Below are 23,476 nucleotides of genomic sequence, written 5' to 3'. Positions count from 1 at the left end.
TTTCTGAGTATTTTCTATGTACTATAAAATAGCTTCTATTAAGTTTTCAAAAACAAATATTTACTGATATGGCCAGCTGATCATTTAATATCGATATACAAAATAAAATTCTCCACTGGCCTGTTTTTCTGATAAATTTAAGTAGCAATGCATTATTGCTAAAAATCTCTCTCCTTCAAAACAGCATTACAAGAAAAGTGGTTCAGTAGCTTGATCCACTAAGCTAATAAAATTGTAAATTTACTTACTCTAGGCTGAGAGAGTTCAAATGGCTGCAGCATATTCTTTACTTGTAGAAATCCTGGAATGACCCTTAGCACTAAGACAGAAATAAGACTAGAGTACCAGTGGACATGGCCCCAAAATGAAAAGTAAAAAAAAAAATTTTAAAAAGAAGCTAATAAGAAGATGAAGCAACCGAGACAACTTTAAGTGACTTCACATTCAATCAGGCCACAGATGATTAAGAGTTAAATGAGAGATTAGACATTAAATAAATTATGGAATTGCTTCTATACATAAACATTTTGTAATCAACATTTTGCAAGTCCAGACTGAATATTTTCAGTTCACCATTTGACTATCCCTTCATGATCACCAACTTGTTTCCATTTCATTACACCAAGATTCTTGTGATTGGGTACTTTAGATTGTTTGAACAGTCAAGATTCTCTTTTCATTAAGATCACTGGCTGAACAAATAATATGATGACTTCCCGAATATTTTAGTATGCTCAAGTGCCACTATACCTTCCGGAATCCACTCAACATTAAAGCCTCTTACTTTAGCCCTTTTATTTCCTTGTTGAAAGAAATACAAGGCCAATATGTTTTGCACATTTCTTATTCTTTACAAGAGATGGATTGTCATTTAATACTCATGAAATCAAATGGAAAGCAACCTTCAGGGCCTAGAGATGTGTCATATATCTTTTCTTTCAAAACAAAAAAAAACAATTACTTTGCTGAAAAATTGCACATATTGTCATTGTTTTGTCATAAGCAAGAAAAAGAATTGGTATATTATTTTCTTCTTGGAGTTAACAAAGCAGTTAATCCAAACATGCACATTCGCTTAGTCCCCAGACAGCTGTCTCTGATTGTATAGGGACACATAGACAGATATTATGGCAAAGACGGTATATAAAATGAAGTTAGTGTGGATCCAAATAATCATATTGATCTTTACAACAATTCAAAACACACAGAAACATAAGTTTTCTACACAGCATACAATGAGAAACACATGGCAACTAGTGGAGAGAAGACAAATTATTAGGCCATTCTTTTAACATTTTAAGTTGTTCTTCTTGGTTGTCAAAGAATTGAGTGGCTAAATTATGTAGAACTGTTCTTATCTGAAAATTTAATGCTGTTGCTGTATGCAATAGTTGGAAGCTGGAAAGCCAGTGGATCTTTAAGAAATAAAATATTTTAATTCTATGAGTATATATATGATCATCCTCTTCAAAGGACAAATAATTATTTTTTAAATATCTATCTCCCTTTCTTTCCCTTCTGTCTCCTCTTCACAGTGTAAACTGCATTATAAACACAACATAACGTATTATGTACCAATTCATCATAAAGTTTGCTGCAAACAAATATTTTCCTTAAATATCATTAATGACAAAAATGTCCCCTAAACCAGAAATCTCTAGAAGAGATATTTGTCATCAGGAGAGTTTATAGTCAGGACTTACCATGGCCCCCTCATTCCTTCTTTGGGCAACTTCACGCTGCAGACGGGCCACTGCCAACTTCTCCCTGAAAAAACAAAAGCACATGATTAGTTGATCATTCTTCCAGGGTCGAGGTACACTGGCATAACTAAAACATTCTTTTGAGGACTCCAGAGAAAATCCTTCCTTGGGTTAGCTCACTTCCTATACTAAACTTTCTATAAATATGTAAAATCATTGATCATTACTGTGTTATTTTCATTGAGAGCTATCAAAAATATCTTACCATGGATATTACAATAAATATTTAATAAATGTTGAAAGTTAAGTGACAGATTTACTTTAAATTCATTATATTTACTACTTATAAGTTAATTTCCAAAATATTTCAGTTGTCCTTTGTATATCAATTGTGTTCGCATAAATTTTTATTTTATGTAATTCATTGCGCTCTGACAACACTGAATGTTGTTACACAAATGAAATAATAGTAGAATTCCTAAAATAATAATAAAAAATAATTTACAGGCATACTACATAATGGGAACTATATTGAGCAATTCACTTTATCTCCTAAAATATGTTTCAATATCCTCATTTTATAGATGGGTAACTAAGGCTTAGAGAAGCAATGTAACATAAAAATGTCAGCTATCTACAGAATTATTATGATCAAAATTTAGAGTCTCCTTTTCAAAAGCCTGAATAAATATTCTATGGTGTTAGAGAGATAGTACAGTGGTTAAGGTACTTGCATTGCATAGAGACCATCTTGATTCAACTCATAATTGCATGTGGTCCCCCAAGCACTGCTAGGAGAGATTCCTGAGAACTGACTACTGTGGCATCCCAAAACAAGAACAAAAATTCTGAACAGAATAGTTTAGGGTCTAAGAAATATAAAAATGTAGGTTTGAAAATCAGATATTTATATAAATATTCTTATTTTATATCACTGTAGTTCTTATTACAGATACCACAAAATTTAGTATCTACCCCACATTTTTCAGTTCCTATAATAGGGTAATAATTATTTAAAGGTTGATAAGTAGGATTATATACATTTTTCTAATAATACCTAAATCTTAATTTTAGCAAGAATTATTTTTTTTAGGATTTTTACTGCTCTTAAGAAGTGAAATTTTTGAGGGACTAGAAAATAGTACAGGAATTAAGGCACTTGCATAGGCTCAATCCCTGGCACCACATATAATATCCTGAGCACTATCAGAAGTGTTGCCTGAGGTCAGAGGTAAGAGTAAGCTCTGAGTAGCTCAGAGCATAGCCCAACTCCCTGCCAAAAAAATAAAAATATGTAAACTATCTGAGTCCCATTTCACCCCCTACCTTTATCCCAAATATGCATTAAGGAAGCATCTAATTTTCTACCAGAGTAAAACTACCTCCCTCCACAAATGGCTTGGGTTTCTTTTGCCAACTTTGACATTAATATGGGTAGTTTTGTTCTTTGAGATGAGCATAAGTATCACTGATGTGAAGTTTTATCTCATTGTTGTTCTGATTTGCATTTATCTGTCTTGAGGAAGTTTTTATTCATCTTTTCTACCCATTTTTCAATAGAGTTGACTGTTTTGTTGTTATTAAGCTTTGCAACGCTTTGTATTAAGTGCTTTATATTCCTTTGTGTTTTATCCTTTGTCAAATGAAAGGCAGGCAAATATTTTCTCCAAATATATGGAATGTACTTTTATTCTCATCTGGTATACTAATTGTTTCTTCAGTGGTTTGGAAGCCTTTTGATTTGATGTAATCACATTTGTTTATCTTTGCTTCTATTTGCTTGCAAAATGGCTTTGAATTGTTGAAGATGTTTCTAGATTCAATGTAATGAAGAGTTCTGCCTATCTTTTACTTAATATTATTAGCAATTTAGAACTGACATTCTGTTTCCTAATTCATTTTATTATTATTATTTTATTTATTTATTTATTTATATATTTATTTATTTATTTATTTTTGGTTTTTGGGTCACACCCGGCAGCGCTCATGGGTTACTACTGGCTCTAAGCTCAGAAATTGCTCCTGGCAGGCTTAGGGGACCATATGGGATGCTAGGATTTGAAACGCCTTACCTCCATACTATCTCTCCGGCCCCCTATTTTATTATTTTTTTATATTTTGGTTTTTGAGTCACACCTGGCAGCGCTCAGGGGTTGCTCCTGGCTCCATGCTCAGAAATCGCTCCTGGCAGACTCGGGGACCATATGGGATGCCAGAATTTGAACCACTGTCCTTCTGCATGCAAGGCAAATGCCTTATCTCCATGCTATCTCTCCGGCCCCTTTTTAATGCATTTTAAATTTGAGTTTTGTTGGCTTATTGTTGTTGTTGCTTGTATGCTTTTGGGCCACACCTACTGGCGCTTAGGTTTAAGAATTACACCATGTGGGCTCGGGAAAAATATGGGATTCAGAGTATCAAATTCTGGTTTGTCAAGTGCAATGTAAATGCTTTACCCTTCATACTATTACTCTGGTTCCAGCTTTTATTACATGTGGCCCCAGCTTTCATTGCTTTACATCATACCCATATAGCTCTTTTGACAAAGTTTCACTAGTTGATATACCTCTACATCAATTTCTGGGATCTCAATTTTATTCCATTGGTCTGAGAGTCTGTCTTTATTCCAGTACCACACTGTCGTCGTTACTATACCTTTACATTATAACTTAAAATTGAAAAAGAAAAATCTCAATCAACCTTTTCATAGGCTTGCTTAGGCTATTTGGAGATTTTCTAAATCTATATAAATTTCAGCAGCATTGACACAATGTGTTTGTAAAATGCTGTTGGTATTTTTATAGGAACTGCATTGAATCTGCAAATTGCTTTGGGTAGGATTACCATTTGACAATATTAAGTCTTGCTATCTAAGAAATTTGGTAAGAAAAATTGTTAAGATCATCTAGATTGGAAAAAAAGTTGTTTCACTATTTGATGGTCAATAATACTAAACTTACAAAACCCTAAGAATTCTTTAAATAAACTCATAGAAAAATAAAGGCTATACAAGCAATGATGAGAGCTACAAAATAAACACACAGAAATTTATGACACTGCTATATGCAAACAATGAAACATAAAAGAGAGAAATAAAAGTAAGATCTCATTCATAATGTGCCTCAAAATGAACTTCATTTTTAGTTAAGTGCAAGAAAGGGAGTCTGTTTAATCTTTGACTCTAGTCCTGATGAGCAAATGAAAGGATAAAAATATTGAGAAAAATGTGAATGGCTTTGGTTTAATATGCAAATTAAACCAGCAGCACTGAAAATTCTGTTAGTTACAGATCCTTGCCAACTGTAAGTTTGAACAAAATAATGCATAAGGAAAAGAATTTTTACCTTAGCTAAATATTACAAAATTAGGTCCCTATAGAATGTCTGGTCACAGAAATATTATAAAATTTCTAAATAAATATCCAAATAAGTTTAATGAAAACAATCAATTGTCTTTGTTTATTCATTCATTCAATATCTTAGCCCTCCATGTCTTATTGACAGTTCAGGATGGTAGGTGGTTAGAGCTTGTTCCTACAACTTGGAAACAAGAAAGAAGTAAACCTTGAACACAGTATACTCTTTCAGAGTCCTTTGCAGTATCTCTCTCTGTCTCTCCCACACCCCCTACTCACACACACACACACACACACACACACACACACACACACACACACACTTCCATCAGACTAAATAAAGTCTGCATCTTTTGTATGAGAGACTTCTCCAGGAAAACCTAAATAGACACAAAAGAACATGCAAATTCCAAACACTGATCTTTGCAAGAATGGCTTTTTTCTTCACTTTTTTTTTTTTTTTTTTTGGTTTTTGGGCCACACCCGTTTGATGCTCAGGGGTTATTCCTGGCTATGTGCTCAGAAATCGCCCCTGGCATGGGGGGACCATATGGGACGCCGGGGGATCGAACCGCGGTCCTTCCTTGGCTAGCGCTTGCAAGGCAGACACCTTACCTCCAGCGCCACCTACCCGGCCCCTTCTTCAGTTATCTTAAATGACAATGAATGAAATAAATTTACTCAAGGATCTGAATTACTCAGAAAGACCAAAACAAGCAAGTAAGCATACAAAAAATTAACAAGCAGGAAGACAACATATTTTATACTATATTATCCAACAAATTTACTGTGAATAAACTCATCAGAAATGCATATATGCACATTTAACTAAAGATATTTTATAGAATGTTCATAGGAACAAAATTTAAATGATTTAAAATGAAAAAGAATTTAAATCAAAAGCTCTATGAAGTAAACTTCTCAGTCTTACAATAAAATATAATAATATTCTAGAAAGGAATAAATTCTGCCAAATTACAAAGTATATTAGAAATAAAAAATAATAAAAAGAAGAGGCGAGAAAAAAGAGAAAAGAATAAATTAAATCTAAATAATAGTGCAAAAAGAGAAGGGAATAGACTGGGAACATGGCTCAAGTTGTAGAGTACAAGTGGAACCCAGGGCTCCAAAAGAAGGATCTGGTGAGATAGAGGTTGGGAAGCAGTTGTTGACACAGAAAATAATACACACAGTGAAAAGGTACAAGAACGGGTTCAGGAAATGCAGTACTCAAGCAAGGAATTCAACCACACAAGCTTTCAGTTCCTAAGAAGGAATGCAGCTTGGTGGAGAAAGATAAAAGAATGAGTGCCTTCCTTAGAACCTTGCTTTTATTGACAAGAACCAGGCCACACCCCAGGGTGGGAGAAGAATAAAAAGTAGGGCATAATCCAATAACCCCATTACCAGATCACACCATAGTGTGGTGTATGAATATTGATTAGGGTGGGACCAGTAAGCCAAGAGTAGTGCACATGTTTTGAATATGTAAAATCCTGTAATCTATCCAGAGCACCATGTGGCACACAGGTACTAGTGTGTGAAAGTCATACAATAGCAATATGAGAGAAAAACCACCATTTACCCACATGACATTTTTCTAATCTCAAAGATCCTTATTAATTTGTAAAACAAGTATATAACTAATAAGTAGGTTTAGCAAGGTCAAAGATTACAAAACAATATTTAAAAATCAATTGCATTTTAATGTACTAACATAAGCAACTTTGAAGTACTTCAAAAATCTATGTCATCTACAAACCCCATAAAATACTTAGGGAATACAGTTAAATATTTGCTAGACTGAAAGCAAAAAAAAACACAGTTTAAAAAAAGTAAAGAATGCAAATATGCACATTTACGTTTTTATCGGTTTCATTGGCTATATAAATTTGTACAAAATTAATCTATAAATTAATTTTCACTGGGATATACAACTTCACAAACTGTTAATGAGTAATATTTGAATAACAGGAAACAAAGGAGGAAAGATAGCAGGAAGGAAATAGCTAGAAAAAGGAACAAAGGAAATAACAGGAATAAATAAGTTTTTTTTTTTTTTAAATAAAGACTCTGGGTTCTTGGGAAATAGATTAAGGGGTAAATCACAAGCCTAATATGGAAGAGGCTTGAATATGATCCCCTAAAACTTATGGTTCCTAACTCTTAGCTGTGTTCCTGATAGCTCCTGTGCCATTTGACAGAACAATACAGCATTGAAATGCCCAAGCACTAAACTGTCAGACACACACAACCTGAGTATAAGCAAAACTGGGAGTGGCCTCAGACTCCCTTTTCTCAAGCAACACTGGGATTACCTTGTTTGTCTTTGTTTTAGAGGCACATTCAGTGGTGTTTTGGTGCTTACACCTGGCTCTATGTTCAGTGACCAGTCTTATTAGTGCTCAAGAGACCTTATGTGGTGGAAGGAGCAAGCCTGGGTTGGCCACAAGTAAAGCAAGTGCTTTTATTAAGTGTCCCCTATAAAGACAGAAAACCTTAGAAAGCAGCCATGTAAGAATCCAGAGAACAATTAATTCAGGCTATAAGAGGATGGAGAGATTCTGAAACTTACATCAACACAAAATTGATCCAAAAAAAGTTACCTATGTGTCTGAAAATAATGAGAGGAATTTTGGATTTTTAGCTGAATGCTTATTAATTTGTTACTAGCACACTAAGCTAATTGCAGAAATAGTAATTATTAACTACAAGAAAAAGTTAATTTATTCTAGATTACAATTCTAAAACTCCTCTAAATTTTGCTGTTGACAATATTTAAATTTGCTCTTTTTATCTTAATGTAAAAAGTTTGGGAGAAATAAAACTATGAATGCAGAATCAGAATACAAAATCCTTCTATTATAGAGAGCCAATTTATGAAGGCTGCAATAGATGTAAAATAGAAGTAAAGCATTGCTTTAGATAACAGGACTCCATAAGAACAGTAAGACCTGCTGTTATGATTTGCATCTAAAGCACTTACAATTGTACTTGCTCTCTAATTACTTTTTGTTTGCATAGATTGTCATTTGGGGTCACTCCTGTAGTTAATTTGTATATAATCCAGGCTCTGTGCTCAGAATCTCTCCCAGCAAGGCTTGGGGAGATTCTTAAGGCAGAATTTAGGACTCTAGTGCTCAGCAAACAAAGCTATCTCTCAGTATCTGATTGATAACTTTTTAAAAATATGTGTTCTTGAAAGATTTGCTGTTGTGCTTCATTAATGATAACACATGGTGTTATCTCTCAATATTTTAGAAAAAGAACACTAAAAATCTTTGAAAGGAAAAATATGGTTTATATCTGAATAAAATCTCTTAAAGTACATACTGCAAAAATTTAACGTTTTGCAGAGATAATATGAATGTAAATTCTTAGCTTTTATAAAGCATAGTATATGTAGAAAAATAAAGAATCCATGACCTATGTAATTTGTTAGTCACCAAATGAGCCTATCCTTGTTACTAATATTTATATAAAATGATGCCATACTAGAGTCTTAGAAGCTACTGTGTAGCTAAAGATGATAATTAAGTTAATAGTTCACATTCCTGAACTCAGTTGTCTCATTGTTCTCTTTGTATGCAGAACAAGGAGACATGTAATTTCAAAACCAAATATTCCTCCCTACCTATAAATAGTGGCTGTCAAAAATGCTAATTGATGACCATTTGTAGTATAGATAACACTATACCATAGGATTTCCTAAATGTTGAGATAATCTGTATTTAATCCCTACCAACAAAGAGTAAGACCAAAATTAATGTTAGTGACAACTCACTGAAGAATCAGTCTTTAATACTAACATACCTAAGTAGAATTTCTATAAAGGCTCAATTTGCATTGATAAGTATATAATACACACACTTTTACACAAAATGATTCCCATTGTCCACTTTCAGATTTTGGTTAGCTACAAAGCTTGTTTATACACATTCCAAAATGATTAAAGCAGCAGATAACTATCTAAGCAAGCAACAGCAAATTAAAATTCTGAGTACTGGGGCTGGAAAGATAGTACAACAGTTAGGACGCACAACAAACCCAGGTTCAATTCCCCAAATCCCATAGGGTTTCTTATACACCTGAAGGTAATAGGAGTAACCAGACTATTGCTGGGCATAGCCCAAAATCAAACAATTAAATAAAGTTGTCAGTGCTGAAGTAAGGAATAGAATAGTTGGTATTGTAGAACTACTTTGCATTCAAAAATATCATGAAATATTCCTCAATTCATTTTATACAAATTATAAATACAGACTAATATTTGCTACATATGATAATAGTTTTTAATATCTACTAATTTATGTTATATCTATGTAAATACAAATAAATCTTATTTCTGGTTATCTACTCCAAAAAACTAAAATTTGCAATTAGAAGACATTGCACTCCTTTTTTTGGTTTATTTTGGTACTCCTGGCTATGCGCTCAGAAATAGCTCCTGGCTTGGAGGACCATATGGGATACCAGGGAATCGAAGCACTAGGCTAGAGCAGGCAAGGCAGACACCTTACGGCTTGTGCCACCGCTCTGGCCCTAACATTTACACTCTATGTTCATTGTAGCACCATTCAACACCCAAATTGTTAGAGAATAGATGATTGAATAATGAAACAATACAAAATGGCATACTATTCTACTATAAGAAAAATCAATATGCAATTTACTGCCACATGGATATAACTGAAAGTTTATAAAACTGAGTAAAGTCAGCCAGATGTGGGGGCAGATATATAATGAGCTTTCTCACTCTCATATATGGCACATAAAGAATCATAATGAAGAAATAACAAAAGTGGTAAAATAACAAAACCTGAGACCTAGTCTACACAATGGAGTTCACTAAGGCAAGGGGGGAGATGGGTGGGCATAGACTCTATGAAAATAAAACGGTTATTCTGGTATAGGGAAAGGGATTGTAATACTATAAGCATGAAACACTATAATTTGTAGTATTGTAAATCACAGTGATTAAAATAAAATTGGCAAGAAGGAAGGAAGGAAGGAAGGAAGGAAGGAAGGAAGGAAGGAAGGAAGGAAGGAAGGAAGGAAGGAAGGAAGGAAGGAAGATACTTAAGGGGCTGAAGAAATAGTACAATGGGTGGGTGCTTCCCTGGCGAACCTGGGTTCAATTTCTGCATAGCCAAGTGGTCTCCAAGGTCATTAGAAGTGATTCTTGAGCAAGCCCTAAGCATCAAGAGGTATGACCCAAGCACACTAACCAAATAATATATAACTTCTAGAGAAGAGTGACAATGTTAAAATTTTATTAAAATGTCTAATGTCCAACTTAAGAAGATAGAGTTGTATTCTGTAATTTGTTTCTTAATGCAGGATAGCAAACATTACATAGCTCTTAAGAAATTCCACTTACACCCAGGAAAAAATATAAGTAAAAAGACAAAATCATATAAATGTTAGTATGATGGTAGTTTTGACTTTTTAGATTTCTTGATATAATCTTTGGAGTTTATTTTTATGCATCACCGAGAAGAATTGTTGAAAACTAGAATGAAGGTTCACTCTGGTCAATATTTCTGGAGTCATCATTTTTGACTGCTAAATTATCAGAGAAATATTTAATATAAATGCTAATTGCATGTCAATTTTTTTTACAAGAGCAGTTTAGCATAAAAAGGAACTATAGGAAATCTAAAACAGCATCCTACTAAAAATGAGCTTGTAACACAGTGAAAAAGTCAAGACTATAACTATTTTATTCTTAAAAGAATTTTTCTTCATAATAAAATTGGGAATTCTTGTGATGTATATACTTGTCAAAATTTATTAAATATTGTTTGACAAAAACTTTAAAATTTAAGCCATTCTTTTAGTTTTTAAAAGTAAAATATTAACATACCTTAAATGTCTGCCCACAAATTATATTTTAAAACATTCAAGAAAGCATGAGGGAGGGGCCAGAGCAGCGGTGCAAGCAGTAAGGCATCTGCCTTGCCAGCGCTAGTCTAAGACAGACAGCAGTTCAATCCCCCAAAGTCCCATATGGTCCCCCCAAGCCAGGAGCGATTTCTGAGCACATAGCTAGGAGTAACCCCTGAGCATGATCAGATGTGAATGTAAAACCAAAAAAAAAAAAAAAAAAAGCATGAGTGAATCAAACATAGAGATTTACTCGGTAAATGAAACAGACTGAAATGTGTAGAAATCAGAAATACAAATTGCTTTTGACCTACCACAATTTTAACACTTCAGTGGAACTATCTGATGCAAACACATAGAATATCAAGTAGTCAAGGTCACAGAAATTACAACTCCATTCCTAACTCTGCGAATTAGTCCTCATTTTCAAATGGAAATTTGCTTAAGTCAAGCTATTTGGGAGGCTAATGAATCTAAGTAGCAGCACTAATTTTAAGAATAAATGTGTATTCCTTGGGACCACAATCTATAATTCTTTTAGGTATTTTATTTAGCACATATAAAATATCATAAAGTAAAGACCCCTAAAGTTTCTGAGTATTGGTCGAGGGCTTTTTGTGGAGCAAATGTTCAAGACCAGAGCCTCACTATGGCACGTATTCAATTTTGAGCTATTTTAACTAGTAGAATTATGAATCCTATTTTACTTTAAAAAAATTGGGGGCATGTCTCAAAGCTGGTTTACAAAAATAGAGCTTTTCTAAAATAAAAAATGTTTCTATTTCCAAAATCGTTCAAGTCCATTTTATTCCAGGAATTCAATTTTCTTTGTGTCCTTTTACTAAAAATTATACTTTATTTGTATATGAAAGAAGAGTTGTTTTTATTTACTAAAAGTTAGGAAGTTGAATGAGTAAGGAGTTGTTGAATGACTGATAAACAGATATAATAAAATCTTCAGGGTTCCTAGCTGCTAACATTTGGAGCCGCAAATGAAGAACTCAACCAAAGTAAGCAAAATAAATAGAGGTATGTGTTTTTGTGCATGCGCTCTTGTGTTTACAGTCATGTCATCTACTCTTTGATTTTCTAGATCTTTGGCAAACTGTATCTTCAAACTCCCATGACTCAGAATATATGTGAAACTAACTGAGACCAACATCTTTTTCATGAGTATTCAGGATTTTTCAAAATGGTTTTGTGTCAAAAATAAAGAATCTTTGACATCCATGCAACCAAAGGCAAATTACATACACACACACACACACACACACACACACACACACACAGACTTCTTGCTTGCTTCTATTTAAAAGCCTTTACTTGTCTGCTGAAAACTAACAACTGCGTTTCTGCAATGCTTCACAGTTTTTTTGTATGTGTACAATATCCAGTAGCTTATTATGAAGGGGCAATTGACTTTATTACAAAGAAATATTTCCCAGAGATATTTTGTAGAGAGGTAAGGGTTCTTATATAGTGAACAGAAATAAAAGGTGAATACAAAGAACATACAAACAATAAAACAAAAGAAAACACAATACTCTTTTTCAATTAAATGTAAAAGAATCTTTCCAAACATGGCAGATTTAAAATACATTTTTTCTGACTCAATTGTTAAAATTTAAGCAGTGAAACATCACCCTATTTCCAAAGTCCTTCAATATAGTCCCAATCTAAAGAAATAATCAACACTAAACATATAATTTACATAAATATAGATCTTCAGAATAAAACTGATCCATTGCATTTTAAGTACTGATATTATCTTCAGTGAAACCAATAGGATATTGGCATTTTAAAATCCCGAAACAAACCTACAAGGTTTTTGTGCTGAAAAACAATTCCCAATGAGAAAGCAAGTGTCTAAAAAGGGTAAATAAATTCAGTTGTAATGTGTGGAAACCTTAACTTAAAGGCAGTACAGAGCCATCTGTTGCATTAGTGTTGAAGAATGGTTCATCTAGTGACAAATCAATGTTCTACTGCCACTCTAAGAGAAGACCAACACCCATACTGAATGGATAAAAAGGAAACCAGTATGCAACCCTGGTCTCCACCTGGCAGATGGTGCCCCCTTTAGGATGCCCAGAAGGACAAGGAGCACTGGCACTCATTTGTTTATACTGTGAAGAATTATTTCTACTTATTGTGAGTCTTACTATCCAAAATTGCTGTACACAAACAAGACATAACAAGCAAGCTGTCAGTAGAGTAAATATATTGGACTTTGATGAAACTGCTGAATTCTTTGTATAATCTGTTTGATTTTTCTAAAATATTAAATAAATAAAATACAATAAACAAAATAATATAAGCATAAAGGACACACATGTTAGCATATGTATTTTTAAATCTTGCATATAGATATAAAGATACTACAGTATTAAGAAATTTTCTGATATTGCTTCCTCACCAAAAGTCTACAGTCATGTAAAGTTTGGTTATTAATTTAACCTCCCATAGTCAAACATTTAAAACTATGGGGAAATTTCATTGTTTATGTATGTGTATATATATATATATATATATATATATATATATATATTTAAATTGCTTGATGTAATCTATTACCAGAAATAAATTAGCAAATCAGTGATGACTAAGCTTACCCATTTAAGTTTGGTCGAAATCTAAACTCTAGGTAATAAAGGTATAAGTGATTCCAATATCAAAGAACCCAGAGTCCCATAGACCATGAGCTTACCTAAATAAAACCTTATCATAAAATGCAATAAGCACAATAGGTACACTAAATTCAAAGCTAGATCTTAGGATAAATAGTAGAAGACAGTTTTAACAAAAGATTGGATTTTATTTTCTTTTAAATGAAAAATATATTCTACTATTTATAAGATAAATTTATTTTTAAAGGTCATGGTTCTTAGCATTCTTTTACTTCAAATATTCTTCAAGTTCTGGACTTTAACTCCATGTTCTGCCTTTTTGGATGAGTTTATTCAGGTCTGCCCTTTCAGAGATTCTTCAACCAAATTTTATCCTTTTAAGAACCAATTATCACTTCATGCAAATTTAAAAATATAATGGTAATAGGTAATATTTATGAAATAATGTTAAGTCAAACACTGTCCTAAATGTTTTACATGTAAATATTTAAACCTTAAATATACCAATGAAATTGGTGTTATTATCTTTATTCCTGATATTCTGCAATTGTTATCAACTATTTTGGAATCATAACCTGTGTATATTCTGGGAGGAAAATCACAAAAACTTTTGATTATGAGGGTAATGTCTATCAATATTTATATTACTTATATGTAACATATAAAAACTAAACAATAATTTCCTACACATTAAAATGAACAACATATCATTAAACATTTTTACCATAGATTCCAAAACAAAACTGGAAAAAGATTTCTTTTGTCACATCTAAAAACTAGAGTTCCATAAGAGAATGAGAACAAAGAAAATATATAATATATCAATAAGCTTATAACAAATAGTCTTGACCTTTTTAGTTCCTAAAGGGTCAGACACTTACAGACCTCTGATCCACAGTTTAAGCACTGTTGATGTACATTAATTCCTATTCTTTAAGGGGAAACAGAAGGTCATGAAGGTTGAATTTTTTTCCCATAACTAAATCGGTCTTAACTTACAACCATTATGTTTTATTTCAAATTTTTAAAATTGCAACAAACATATATTTTAAAATCCAATGTTTTATTTAGACTAAAATATGCCTTAATATCTACCATCACTTGTTACAAATCTATGCTACTAGGGAAATAAGCTGAAATAATGAAAGAAAATAATTGGGGATGAATTCATCTAAGGATAAAACACATTCTTAGCCATTTTAATGCCAAAACCATTAGAAAATCATCTATATAACTTTTTGGGAGAACAATAAATTCCAACCTACATTTCTGTCCAGGTTTAAAAATAAGAAAATTAATTATTAAAAACTCCCAATTCAAATCTATGCTACTACAAATAATACCAATCTGTATACTTTTATCCTACAAAAGTATCACTGAATACATAAGAGCAAATCAGAGAGATAGATTGGTCTCATTTATACCTGGGGGCAGAGTGTCACACTTTAAAATCCTGAAGAAAAGTTTCAATAAATCATGAGCATTTTCCATCTCTGGGCCTCCCTGCCCTGGAGTGTGAGCGCATGGTGGCGACCTGGTATGTATTTGAGAAGAGCAGGTCGGCTTCCCCCAGGAGGTCTATGACCATTCTCTACACACACAGAAGCTTCCTGGGGTGCAGTCCGCCATGCAGGCATGACAATGTCGAGTGCCAGGTGTGCCTGTCGAGTGGGCAGATGGGGAGACCCATGGCCGAAGTCTCTGAGTAATGGCTAAATTAATTAGCCTTTCCAAAGCAGATCATTTAATTACTCATCCACTCAGACATTCAGAGTGGGAGCAGATTTGATAGGAACTTTCAAAGCTACAAGCAAGAGGAAAGAAAAGTCTTCAAATGCCTTTTCCAATACATCACAATGCACAATATATCCGACTTTAGGGGGATATAGCATTCACAAATTTAAAGTCAGTGAATTGAGAGTATTCTACATGAGTGACCTAAACATAATGTGTGTAGCAATAATTAGGGAAAAGAACAAAAAGAAATCATCAGGGTCAATATGCACATGTACTAATTTTAGGAGAGAGGGAGTAAAATAAAGATTTTGGACTGAGTTGATTAAAGAATTTCTCTCTCCCCTTAGCCCAAATCCCACAATTATTTTTAAAAATCAGGACTTTCAGAATTTGTTATATTTACATGTAGATATAATTAGTCAAAAATAAACATCCACCCTTGTTTTAATTTCCTGTTTGGGGAGAAAGTTTTCTACCAATATCTCTTTTGGTATTCAGTTTTCTGAAATGTCTAAAGATACTGTTACTAAGCATTCCAAGATTGTTTACATTCTATAATTTATTTTTTATAATTGTCCTATAGTAAATTCTTTTCCCCTCTCAAGAGCAGCACTTTAAAGTGCACCCATATTTTGTCTTATTGATTCATTGTCAACCACAGCCACTCATGCTGACCATGATACTGCAATTGCCTCTTTACCTTGATCTTTCCTCTGAAACAAAACTCATGTACAGGGCAAAACACATCCTTAATGAATCATGTTTAAGAGCATCAAGTTCTTTTTTGCAAACTACCGTAATTCTTTCAGCCATATTAATATTTGAGGGTATCTCCTTTCACCAAAGCTTAACAAATCATACCAATTAAATCAAGCCAAATGCATCACTCCTACTATTTTCACACAGGTAGCAAGTTTTTCTATGCATGAGTAAGTGTTACATCACATATTAGTTAACAAGCCAGTGAAAGAATACACTTGTCTTTCTTTGTTTCCTCCATTTGTTTCTTCTAGGAACTGTACTTTTCATTAGAAAAATAAGTTCCATTACTATAATGGTATTAAATGCAGACACTACTAACAAATTTAACATGATACTGTTAAGAAAACCCCTTAAACGCCTCTTTTTTCTAGAATCTTTTCAAGCAGATAAGTTCTAACCTGTGATACAGATTTCTAATCTCAATTTTTGCATCTTCTGTAGCATAAATGTCTTTCAAGGATTTTAACATACTTTTGGAAACATAATTTTAATAGAGTAAAGAAAAATTTAATTTCTTTAACTTATTTTTACTTCTAAATAACCTAAACTTTTGAATGATGACTGCCATGTTTCGGTGTTCTTAGAAACTTGTAATGCTTCATGTTCCCATCCATTGCCCCATATGTCTTTAGTAGTAAAGCCCTACAAAAAAACTCATGATTAAATGTTAGATTGTTCTCAATTACATAAAAGTGTGAAAGACTTTAATTTCATGATTCATTATTGATTTTTCACATAAATTCTGGTAAATTTAGAAAGCAATGGCCTACAAATAATTCCTTTTGTAGGAGGAATACAAAAGGAAAAGAAGCACATGCTAACTCCTAAAGAGCACTATATACCTATAGGTTTGTGCAACAATGGACCTTATGTGACAATTAATTTAGTTTCCATTACTTTCAATTACCCTTGGCCCTGATATCACATTATGTTTTTATTTTCATGAAGATCCCAAGATAGGATCTGTGAGCAGATTCAAGCCATCTGTCTAGGCTTCCAAAAATAAGATTTGTGATTTCCTAAAAGATATTGAAACAGGTAATGAAAAAAAGCCTTGAAAAATTGTAGGATAGCACAGTGTGTATTCTATCTGCCCCCTTTGTGCAATAAGTCACAGATAACGAAACTTCTGACTAACAAAATGGTGGCTTTTCAGTTATATTGCCAATATAATCAATCAATTCTACACATAATATAAATATTACGCTATCTACTGTCTATTATTGTCCATTATTGTTGGACATACTTCACTAAGCTCTATCGAAAAATCAAAGATGGCCATTGATGTTCACTATCTAAAGTCAGGAGATATTGTCTCTCAGAAAATGTCTCTTATGATTCATTTTTTAACTCCTAGAACTTTAGAATGTATGTTTATTTGGGGTTAGTCTTTTTGATAAAGTTAAAATGTAGTCATTATTATGGTACATAATATATGTCTGAAGTACTTTAAAAAGTATACAATATGAACATTGAGTGGAAATAAAAATAATCAGACTTGAACACCAAACCCAAAGGCAACAACAACAAAATGCCCAATCTACAACAAGCTGTACAAGAAAAGACCAGTTACACTAGCATTCCGTGGCAGAGGGGGGGGAGGGCAACAGAGGGAGATATGGGATGCATGCTGGGAACAGAGGTGGAGGGAGGACAACACTGGTTGTAGGAATGTCCCTGATTCATGTCACTTTATACCTTAAATATTACTGTGAAAGATTTGTAAACCACTTTGGTCACAATAAAAACTATTTACAAAAAAGTAAAGTTTAAAAACTGACAAACATATATAAAGAAAATCATGTAAAAATGAAGGCAGTTATTAGAAGAAAGTTCTTATTGGCAAAATGATGGCAAAAACTGCCAGAAACTCCCCAGCCACACAGACTAAAGATATGGAATAGAAATTTCCTAACTGATTATAGAAGGAAGCATAATAAACAAAAGACCTTAGATTTCTGTATTCTATAACTATAAAATAACAAATATGCCCCCAAATAATGAAACAATCCATTTACATTATTGAAACTACCCAGTTATTAGTACTTTGTTACGGAAGCCCTAACAAGTGAACATTTTATTTTATTTATTTTGTTACTGTTTTTAGTTTTTTGTTTTAGGCCACACTCAGCAGTACTCAGGGTTATTCCTGGCTCAGCACTTCACAAATCACTCCTAGTACATTTAGGGGGTTTATATGGGGGGCCCGAGATTGAACCTGGATCAACTATGTGTAAGCCAAGCACCCTACCTTCTATATTGTCACTCCAGTAGCACGTGCTTACATTATAGTATGAAATCTATCAACTCTAAATTTGGTCATGGCCATCCTCTTTGTATATAAACACATGCATAATGAAAAACCCTAAACAAATCTTAATATGTTTTTAGCAGAAAGAATGTTTACATTTGACCATGAGATGCAAAAAAAACCAAAAAAACAGCCATTTTAAGTTTTTTTTAATCTCTTGGGGATGAGGCACCACACTCAGTGGTCCTCAAGGTGCCATGTTTCACTGGAGATGGACCCAGAGCCTCATGCAAGGCAAGCAATCTAGTACTCTTGTTCCACAGAAAGAGATTTAACAAAGAAGCAATTGTATTTATTACCTATAAAAAGTCAAAAGTCAAATAAGAATTTAAATTACTAAAAATCTTTATGATTAAATCTAAGTAACTCACTTATATGCCATTTCTCATGAATCTAAGAAGACTCTGGGATGTTTCTGAGAGATCACTTAACAACAAACTTCTTATAAGTACACATATCTACAGCAGCATTGTGTTTTTGTTTTTGTTTTTTTTTACATTTACATCTTTATCTTCCTTTTACAAATCATAGTGTAATGCTAAACATAAGACCAGATGCTGCCTCGGTGCTGTTACAAAAGTATTGATTTAGTTTGGTTTTCCAGAGTGAGGATGATTTGCAATACACTTAACTCTCTCACATTCATCCTCATGACAGGGCATGTGTACTAGCCACTTAAAAGTTATGACCTATGGTCTGGGAACTGGTGGTTTTAGAGACAGAAATCATCACCAACCCCTCTTTAACTCAAGTCTCTACGCAACTGAATCATTAACAAGCGTTGGAAAAACATATCCGCTCATTCTGCTATTCCATTCACCTTAACTTCATCTCTAAAGCTAAGGGTTAAGAATAAATAATAAAATATGTATAATTGTTTTCAGTGTCTACATAACTAAGAAACTACATATTATGTAAAAATAATAGCTCTAGCTAGACTCACATATGTGGCATAGTTTTGGGATTAAGGAACATAAAGCTCAAAACACCTACATTTGAATCCTCAACTCATCACTTATTAGTTCTGAAACCTTAGGGAAAATATTTAATTTCTCTTTACCTTATTTTATTATCTGTACACTGGGGATAATAATGGTTAAATCTTTCTTGGAATTCAGATAAGTTTGTAACTAAGACAAAACAGCATATTTCGATTCATATACTCTTAATCTCAATGATTTACTAGATTCGAAAGTTATATCATAGCTATTAAAGAAGGTATTTGTGTAAAGCATATAGATTACTGGCTCATAAAAAGCACCAAAGAGCAGTATTTTTCAATAACACATGAACGGGTACATGATTCACTTGTAGAAAATTCACAGATATTCATTTAGTTTAGATACTTAGCTGAAAAAAATACAACTAGGGCAAAGAATGCTAGAGGAAACAGATTTGCTACTAATCAAATCAAATGCTTTTCTGGTTCTCAAATCCTTTTAACTCAGTCTAATGTTATCAGGGCTGCCCTTTGGGCTTTTTGCAAACTTCTCTTTTTTCCCTCTTGCTCTCTTATCAACCTAGCAATACCATCTATTTGTAGACAATTTAAGACTTTAATATTGTTGACCCAAGGGCTCCAAAAACCTTTTTTATTTTACAATATTTAAAAGTTATATTGGTCTTAAGATTGATTTCTCCCATTCCTCACAGAGAACTCTTTTGAAACATATTAACTAGTGTTCTCTTTTGCTGATTACAAATTTAGTGAGATAATTATAGCTCTTTCTTGTTTTTAAAGATGAAAAATTAAACCACTGGGACAAGTATTTTTTTCTTTTATGTTTTAATAGGTTTTTGGTTTGTCAACATAAAAAAATTCGGGGGTACACCCATTTGATACTCAGGGTTACTCCTGGCTATGCACTGAGAAATCACTCCTGGCTTGGGGGAGACCATATGGGACGCTGGGGGATGGAACCCCATCTGTCTTAGGCTAGTGCTTGCAAGGCAGATGCCTTACCACTAGGCCACTACTCCGGCCCCAAGTCAACATAAAAATTTTATGAAAAGCTCTGGTCAATTAATATTCCACTCAATTTGCTTTTAGGAAACACTTTAATGACCCCTAAAGATGTTATGATAAGCATATAATAGAGATCTTTTATACCTTTGGAGAAATACATTGTAAGTTTCCTCTTATCTATCCTAGATATATGACTACTAAGGTGGGGTCCCAAAAAGGTCACTAATTATACTGCATAGTTTTATGTATGAAGAAATGAATATTTAAAAAGTTAATCACTAATATATATCAGGGGCTTTAAAGAAAGATAACTCGAATGAATGGGACATATGATTTACATGCTTGAGTCCCCAAATTCAGTTCCCAACACTGCATTCCTCCCCGAACACCTAAAATTGTGACCATGGTGATCCCTGAGCTTTTTAAAGGTAACTTTGATTGCCCACAAACACTTTTGGCCTGATCCTTGTCCTTGTGATGCACATTACTACTAAATCAAATCATTAAAGCCACCTGGCCTCTTTGCCTAAGTAAACTCTCCCCAACTTTATGTTAATTAGGAGCACCTCCCCAAAATAGTTGAAAAGCAAAATTTTACAATAAAGTTATATTTTACACTAGGGTTAGACATGCTATTTTCAGGAATGTACTTAAAAGAAAACAACTTGAAAACCTGAGTATAGGTGCCAGAGTGATAGCACAGGGGCGTTTGCCTTGCAAGCAGCCAATCCAGGACCTAAGGTGGTTGGTTAGAATCCCGGCATCCCATATGATCCCCTGTGCCTGCCAGGAGCTTTTTCTGAGCTGAGAGCCAGGAGTAACCCCTGAGCAATGCCAGGTGTGGCCCAAAAACCGAAAGAAAAGAAAAGAAAAGAAAAGAAAGAAAGAAAGAAAGAAAGAAAGAAAGAAAGAAAGAAAGAAAGAAAGAAAGAAAGAAAGAAAGAAAGAAAGAAAGAAAGAAAGAAAGAAAGAAAGAAAGAAAGAAAGAAAGAAAGAAAGAAAGAAAGAAAGAAAAGAAGGAAGGAAGGAAGAAAGAAAGAAAGAAAGAAAGAAAGAAAGAAAGAAAGAAAGAAAGAAAGAAAGAAAGAGGAGAAGAGAGAGAGAGAGAGAGAGAGGGAGGGAGGGAGGGAGGGATGGGAGGGAGGGAGGGGAGGGAGGGAGGAGGAAGGAAGGAAGGAAGGAAGGAAGAAAGAAAGAAAGAAAGAAAGAAAGAAAGAAAGAAAGAAAGAAAGAAAGAAAAGAAAGAAAGAAAGAAGAATGAAAGAAAGAAGAATGAAAGAAAGGAAAGAAAGAAAGAAAGAAAGAGGGAGAGAGGGAGGGGAGGGGAGGGGAGGGAGAGAGGGAGGAAAGAAGGAAAGGAAGGAAGGAAGGAAGGAAGGAGAGGGAAGGAAGGAGGGGAAGGAAGGAAAAGGAAGGAAGGAAGAAAAAAAGAAAGAAAAAACAATTCGAAAGAAAGAAAGAAAGAAAGAAAGAAAGAAAGAAAGAAGAAAGAAAGAAAGAAAGAAAGAAAGAAAGAAAGAAAGAAAGAAAGAAAGAAAGAAAGAGAGAAAGAAAGAGAAAAAAGAGAGAGAGGAAGGAAGGAAGGAAGGAAGAAAGAAAGAAAAAGAAAGAAACAAAGAAAGAAAGAAAGAAAGAAAGAAAGAAAGAAAGAAAGAAAGAAAGAAGGAAGGAAGGAAGGAAGGAAGGAAAAGGAAGGGAGGGAGGGAGGAAGGAAGGAAGGAAGGAAGAAGAAAGGAGGAAGGAAGGAAGGAAGGAAGGAAGGAAGGAAGAAGGAAGGAAGGAAGGAAGGAAGGAAGGAAGGAAGGAAGGAAGAAAGAAGAAAGAAAAGAAAGAAAGAAAGAAAAGAAAGAAAGAAAGAAAGAAAGAAAGAAAAGAAAGAAAAAGAAAGAAAGAAAAGAAAAGAAAGAAGAAAGAAAGAAAGAAAACCTGAGTATAACTGGATAGACTAAAAATCATGTTGAAAACTAAAGCAGAATCTTCAACTTCATGACACATAGAATCTTAGTGGATTTTTTTTTTTTTTTTTGGTTTTTCGGGCCACACCCATTTGATGTTCAGGGGTTACTCCTGGCTAAGCACTCAGAAATTGCCCCTGGCTTGGGGCGACCATATGGGACGCTGGGGGATGGAACCGAGGTCTTTCCTTGGCTAGCCCTTGCAAGGCAAACACCTTACATCTAGCACCACCTCGCCAGCCCCAAATCTTAGTGGATTTTAATCAGCAAAAAGAGTTCTCTTAGAAAGATGCAAAGTCCATTTCACAAAGTGCAGTTGTGAAGCAGGTTAGTAGATTGAGTCTGTATCAAATCTGAACTAAACTAAGATATAAAAAAATTGTTATTCATTTATCAAAAATCTGATTAAATAGCCATTGTGATTATTATAAGTTACCACCTATTTTTCTCTGAAATGATACTGATTACAATGGTTATCATCTCCAGAATAAAAGGGGGAAACAGACAATACTGAAGGGATCAATCTTCAGAAAGTAAAAATACTGAAACAACCTCTCACTGATTAGGAAATAAAAACAAGACTTATTTATATGTTGATTTTTGTTTTGTTTTTTTGTTTTGTTTTGAGTTCATACTCAATGATGCTCTGGGGATTCTGCACTCAAAAATTAATCCTGACAATGCTCAGGTAATTAATTATATGGGATCCTGGGGATGGAACCAAGGTTGACTCTGTGGCAAGACAAATGCTATTTACTATTGTTCTAACCTCAAATAAGATTTATTTACAACATTTGTTACTTAAATGATTTCTAAATGTGCTTCTCTAAAAGAAATATAATGTAGACTAAATATTTCTCTGAAAAAAGTTCTCTGAAAATAAAATAAAATATTTATATTTCTGAGGGTCAAAGTAAATTTACTTTTACTTTAGTCCTTTTCCCAAGCCTGAAGTCATTCCTTATTCTGTAAAGCTTTGTATAATTTCTAAAAGAAAAAAAGCATGCTGGCTACCACTAATAAGTAGAGCAAATATATATTTCAAAAGATAATGATAAAAGTATAATTTGTGGCTAAAAACATCCTTTACCACCAGAGCTTTTTGAGTTTTCTCTATTCTCTAGTTAGTTCTAATGTCTAAAAGATGAAAGAGGAGACAAGAAAGAGTTTGGAA

The 23,476-nt window shown here is 33.6% G+C and overlaps 1 protein-coding gene and 1 pseudogene across 1 annotated transcript in view; one reads left to right on the top strand and one right to left on the bottom strand.

Moving 5' to 3' along the window:
* Positions 1-1,421, top strand: part of LOC126009360 (60S ribosomal protein L18-like) — a 28,417-nt pseudogene extending 26,996 nt beyond the window's left edge.
* Positions 1-1,755, bottom strand: part of NCKAP5 (NCK associated protein 5) — a 564,957-nt gene extending 563,202 nt beyond the window's left edge. Inside the window, exon 1 of the mRNA XM_049773574.1 lies at positions 1,704-1,755. Within this exon, the coding sequence (XP_049629531.1) occupies positions 1,704-1,706 (3 nt within the window). The 5' untranslated portion in view covers positions 1,707-1,755. The remainder of the gene's footprint in view (positions 1-1,703) is intronic.
* Positions 1,756-23,476: the final 21,721 nt, after the last annotated feature.

The sequence above is a fragment of the Suncus etruscus genome, chromosome 5, assembly GCF_024139225.1.
Source record: "Suncus etruscus isolate mSunEtr1 chromosome 5, mSunEtr1.pri.cur, whole genome shotgun sequence".
Classification (NCBI taxonomy): Eukaryota; Metazoa; Chordata; class Mammalia; order Eulipotyphla; family Soricidae; genus Suncus; species Suncus etruscus.
This window is presented reverse-complemented; position numbering and strand designations above follow the sequence as displayed.